We start from the raw sequence: 6,000 nt of genomic DNA, 5'->3' as shown, positions 1-6,000 counted from the left end.
TTAACATAATACACAGTACAGTACATGTTTTTACATTTTTCATTGAGTTCTAAAAAGACCATATAAGTGTAAAATTTAGCTTCTCAACTGCAGATTTTGTTTTTGTGGACATATTCAAATGCGGTACATATTTTTTCCCACCATCCCAGGCAGCCATCAGTTTTCACTAATTTCTATTTTTTTTTAGCACACATTTGAACTTTCTTAAGATTGTTGACCCCTATTATGGATAACATCTGGGTGTGATGTTGAACCCAGTCAGTTCCACTCTGGGTCAGTTGGCGTTGGCAGTTAGCTAATAAACGCGTGCTTTTAGCTTTCCGATCCAGTCGCCGCCCATTGTTCTCATTGTTTGGAATTAAGATTATTTTAAATTAAGTCCTCCATACTCCAGCTCTCACAGGAGAGTTTTTTTATTTTTTTTTATTTTATATTGCCCTAATCTATCTACGGTATTCACCATCTCATCAACATTAGTCTTTTTGGTACAGGAACATGGAAGAATTAATCTTGCCTGTAGCCTGGGTAGCTCAGATGGTAGAGCAGGAGCACATATATAGAGGGTTTACTCCTCAACACAGCGGCCGCGAGTTCAACTGCAACCCAAGACCCTTTGCTGCATATCATTCCCCCTCTCTCCCCCCTTTCATGTCTTCATCTGTCCTGTTGAAATTAAGGCTTAAAACGCCCTTAAAAATAATCTTTAAAAAAAAGAATTAATCTTGCCTCGCAACATGATTGTAGTCATAGTCTACCTATCTCTAAGTGTGTTGTCTGTGTATTTATTCATAAATTCATTCTTTGACTACAGTATATGCTTCTTGCTGACTACTAAGACACTAACAATCTGCGGATGATGGTGGAAACAGTCTTTATGGGGTTTGTTCAGTCTTTGTAGGTTTCAGGTCTTCATTCTGTGTAACACCAAGTGTGCATACATCTTTAACCTCATATTACTGTTACAGGTAAGGCGTTTAAGACGTGTAAAATCAATCTGCACTTAAACTGCATTACCAACCAATCCTAATGCACCACAGACAAAAATAAATGCAGACTTGATAGTCACAGTGATGGATTACACATCTTAAGCAAGTTTTAAGAGTCTAAAAGATTTACATACAGTATCTACTACAGGTTTACTGATGAGGAATGGTAACAAGTTCTTAATAGGATCCATTCCTCCTCCATATGCAGCCATCATAGTCTTGTCCAATTTAAATTCATTCATCGCATATATTGAACTAAAGTTAGGTTAGCAAAGATCAAACCAGACATAGATCCTACATGTGATAGGTGCATGCGGGGCCCAGCTTCTCTACTTCATATGTTCTGGCTTTGTTCAAGTTTGACTGGTTACTGGAAATGTATTTTTAATTGTATGTCAGTTGCACTGGGCTCTGTGATTAACCGTTGCCCACTTGTTGCTCTTTTTGGTCTCTCCTCAAAAACTGCAAATTGGTCAAACCTCCATACGGTGCGCTCGCCTTCTGTAATTTAACAGCCAGGCGATTCATCTATCTTAATAAATATAAGATATCTGAGAAATAGGAAGCAGGAGAACTCTAGGATGATTTGGAACCCATTCGTTTCCTTCTTCTTTTTCTATCAATGTCACTGGGATCCTGCCATCACTGTCTTAATTTGCCCCCAGCTGATACCCTAGAGACATACCCCCCTTATTTAGTAATGTTATTTTAATTTTTAAATTTATTATTTAAATTCATAATTTTATTTTATATATTTTTTTTATAATTTCTTTGCAACTCTTGCTTGGTGCGATATTAACATCATAATTTTAGGTTTTTTTTCTATCCAATAACTGTAGCTACGTGCTATTTGTACGTTTGTTATATGTTGTCTACTAACAAAAACGAAAATAAAGTTTCATAAAAAAAATAAAAATTAAAAAAAAGCATTTTCAATGGCCGCACCTCCATCCCAGGTCCTGCAGCCCCTGCGTTGCTCATCGTTTCTTTCCCTCCTCCCATGATATTGACCATCTCCTCCCCGGTTGTTTGTCTCATAAACCTCTTATTGACAATCTTGGTCACATTGTCGTTGCTTCCCGCCAGCACTCCAAGTCCTCCAACTCCGGCTGACACACACTCTGGCTTGGGCTCATCCACGCTGACAAAATTCCCAATGACACCCAGGTTGCCATTGGAGTCTCTTTGCACTTTCTCCCCAGGCACGGTGACTCCTCCTTGGCTGCTGCACACATTCTTAAAAAACTCCTGGACCAGGCCTCCGTACCGCTGAGAGCAGGGGTCAGATCCACAAGCTGCCACAACGGAGGGTTTCCCTGCAGCAGGAGGCTGCGGTGCTGGACTGGCTCCTAACCACAAACAGGGATACAAGACATGTATTATGATTATTTCTATAAATTGTAGTTTACAGGACTAATTGAATCCTGGAGGCATGCTTGCACTGTGAAGTCAGTGGAGACTTTGGATATCAAAGCAAGATTGTGACTTTTCCCTTGTGGTAGAAGTTTGTGTTCCCCCTCTGCCTTCTAGTAGTGATTTAATTCACTTATTCTGAACAAAACCATAATCACATTCACCACGACAGTTATTTTGTGTTACTAAACTCCCCTGCACATTACACCTGGTATTATGTAGCTGTTGTTTAGTAAATAATAAGAGAAAATAATCAGAGTAATGAATCATTAATTAAAAACATCACAGAGTTCTACTTTAACTGGTCACTACAAATTAAAAGAAATTAAAAACCACGAGTGTTACTAATGAACAATCTCCATGTGAGCCAGCATGAACATTATCAGGAAAACCCCAAAAATCCGCCATCAGTTTATTTTTAAAAGTGTGCTTTTCCTACTGTGACATGTCTTCCATGAGGTTTTATTTTGATACGGTGTCTTACCTCCGTCAGCCCTCCAGAGCAACTCTGTGCTTCCAGAGTGTTCCACCACGCTGAAGAGACTGGAGAGGCCGTCGGTGAGGCCGTTGAGCACGGGGCTGTCCCTGGTGGTGGTGGAGCGAGCCCAGGCCGAGCCTCCTCCTCCACTGAAGGATCTCTGCTGGAGGCTCCACAGGCTCCGGTCCCTGGACGATGAACTCCCGTCCAGTCTTGAAGTGGAGCCTAAAAACAAAACAGTTGGATATCTCGTACTCCCAAACAACAGTGTTTACTAGGACTGCTCGATATGAGGAAAATATGCAATAACGTTGTTGAACGTGATTAATGATTACTTGCGATAAATAAACTGATATTTAAGTGTACTCAGTTCTGCATTTCATCTATTTTCAGTATTCTGCTAAAATACAACACATTGCTTGTTGAATTAAAAAAAAAATTAAAGTAAATTGTGTCCAACATGAATGACAGTTACTGAGTCACAGAATTATTTGCAATTTTATCAAAATTGCAAAATGGACTAGTGTAATATTCAAATTGCAGGGAGGCGCAATATTTGTAAAAGGCAACCATTCTTAATGAAATGTTGTGGTGCTGCAGAGACGTCCTGGCCTATCCGACAGACTACAGAAAACAATTTGTTTTGTACAGATCCTCGCAAAAATCACACTATACTCATTTTAATTATTTTAAGATTTAGTCAATTAAAAAGAGAATAATGATAAAAGATGATCATTCCCTCCAATATTGTGAATCATATTGCAATTGCAATATCATCGCAATCAAAATACTCCCAATTAGATATTTTCCTCATATCGTACAACCCCATTTTAATATGCAGTTTTCGACTCATATTTCTTTCAACTTACAAAAAGAATCTCTTGAGTGCTTTTCGTAATATGTTAAACTCTTTCGCAATGTGTTTAGGTGAAATTGTGATAAAAAAATGAGTTATTGTGCAGCTTTATGTTGTTACTTAAGGTTTAATAGGCACAACAATGGAGCCGTGTTATTAATCACAGAAAACCATCAGAAAGTGGCTTAAAAATAGTCTTGTGATTAAAAGCACTCTGACTCCGAGGGTGTTAAAGCTTTAGCACATAACTTTTATGTCCGTTACATTCGAGCCATTGGCAAATGAGTCGCTACAAAGCTAACCAAGACTATCAGCTTTAAAACAAATGTTCAGAGAAAAAAAATCAAGTTACCAGAAGACACTCTGCGTTGTAGTTTCGGTGATCCATACTTGGGTGAACAGCATGGCCTCTCGATGCGGCTGTGGACTTTATCCAGGGACGTTGATATCTGCCGGGTTCGGGCCGACGCTAGCGAGGAGGTGGTGTTTGAGGGGCGAGAAGACCAGGCTTTGGAGTGTAACCCCGTCCCCCTGCTGCTGTGAAGGTTGTCGGTTTGAAGCCCGATGCTGACGTACTGTGCAGCAGTCTGCGTGGACCTGGTGGACATTCCTGTCGCCTGGGTGGAGAAATGGAAGTGATGGAGAACGTTTAGTGTGTTGGGAAGGAGAAGATGCAATAAAGAGTAATGGTAACGTCTACTGAAGAGAGATCATTTGGAAGATGACGCTTTCCCTTAAATCTACACAAGGCAACTTCATGTGTTAGTATACTGCAGACTTCTCCATCTTAAACTGTGAATGTTTTATTATTATTTAGAAACATCTGTCACATTGTTTTAACCTGTTTCCAGTTCAAATCCGATTGTTTACAGAATTTTTTACAGCACTAAGAATTACTGCACTTACTTACTGCACTGAAAAAATGAAAATAGGCCTTTCAGAATAAAAAAAATACTTTGGATGAAGAATAATAACTAGAGGTATTAAAATGTGGTTATTATGAATCTGACTATATGTATTTTTTATACATTAAATCATCCCAGTACCATATAATCTAAAAGACATTTTAAAAGTCTGTTCTCATGAACAGAAAAAACAAACATTTAGGTAATAGGCCTAGGACACATACATGTTACAGTTACCTGAAGTCCCATGGCCAACATAAAAAAGTTATATTTTCAATATTTCAATACGTTGTGCCGTTTTTGGTGCATAAAAATTAGCATGAAGGCCAATAGTTGGACTATAAAATCATACTTCTCATTGTTGAAAAGAAACTACCTGACTCCCAGGTTCCTTGGTGGATTTCCTCTCCAGAGAGGAAGAGCGTATGGCCTGGCGGACACAGTTGGTCATCTCCTTCATGTCATCACTTAAGTTGGCTGAAATCTCCCCGATCTCCAGGCCGCGGAAAGCTGACGGGGACGTCATCCCATCAACCGATCCGCCAACGCCGTTTTTGGCGAGACTGGGGATTGAACTGGCAATACAGCCACTTCTGCTCTCCAGCAGCTCCCTGTGCTGCTTGGACAGTGAGCTCAGCCACTGCTCATATGAGGACGAAAAGGAGGATGGAGGTTGCTGCTGCTGAACGTCAACGGTTTCCACTGCAGCCACCTCCACGTCCAAGCCACTCAGTCCTGGGGAAGAGCTCCCGTTATAGGCCTGCTGTGGCTCTTTGGCCTCCTGGCTCCTTCGTCTGTGCTCCATGCGTCGTACGGCAGGAGGGCTGTAGTAGATCCGGATGCCAGTGCGGTCTGGAGCAGTGTAGCTTCTCTGGACAGACTCCAGATCCAGCTCTGATCCTACTAAGCTGCTGCAGGAGCAACTGGGGCCATCCCAGGTTTTACAGGTGTCCCCAACCTCCGGGGTCTGAGATGAGAGAGTGGGGACACGATTAAACCAGTTTAAAATAATGATCTCATATCAGTATACCTATTTACGATGTTACTATGTAAGGACATCCAATATATCTGCCAACATTAATTATTAATGTCTCAAACTTCTAGTATATGGAAATAATTCAGTCTTTGTTTTCTTAGTCTAAAAAATAATGGTAAAGAAATCACAATAAACTGCAGTAAATGTCTAAAATCACAACTTTACCTCATTGGTCAGGTAGGTCCAATTCTTCCTGGTAAGGTCACCGAGCTCTGCATCTGCAAACTGGATCCTCGCCTCCTGATTAGCTGTGCCGTTGACTTCTGCGCCGTTTAGCTCTGATGTGGATTTGGTTCTTTTCATTGAAAGAGGAAGAAGGAGTTGAT

General features: G+C 40.5%; 1 protein-coding gene across 2 annotated transcripts in view; it reads right to left on the bottom strand.

The window, feature by feature from the left end:
* Positions 1 to 6,000, bottom strand: part of mtcl2 (microtubule crosslinking factor 2) — a 116,639-nt gene that overhangs the window by 6,320 nt on the left and 104,319 nt on the right. For both annotated transcript variants that reach the window (XM_032519950.1, XM_032519951.1), the window contains exons 19-23: positions 5,840 to 5,969; positions 5,015 to 5,605; positions 4,086 to 4,350; positions 2,884 to 3,102; positions 1,932 to 2,335 (exon numbers count right to left, since the gene is read on the bottom strand). In XM_032519950.1, the coding sequence (XP_032375841.1) occupies positions 1,932 to 2,335; positions 2,884 to 3,102; positions 4,086 to 4,350; positions 5,015 to 5,605; positions 5,840 to 5,969 (1,609 nt within the window). The remainder of the gene's footprint in view (positions 1 to 1,931; positions 2,336 to 2,883; positions 3,103 to 4,085; positions 4,351 to 5,014; positions 5,606 to 5,839; positions 5,970 to 6,000) is intronic.

Source organism: Etheostoma spectabile, chromosome 7, assembly GCF_008692095.1.
Source record: "Etheostoma spectabile isolate EspeVRDwgs_2016 chromosome 7, UIUC_Espe_1.0, whole genome shotgun sequence".
Lineage (NCBI taxonomy): Eukaryota > Metazoa > Chordata > Actinopteri > Perciformes > Percidae > Etheostoma > Etheostoma spectabile.
This window is presented reverse-complemented; position numbering and strand designations above follow the sequence as displayed.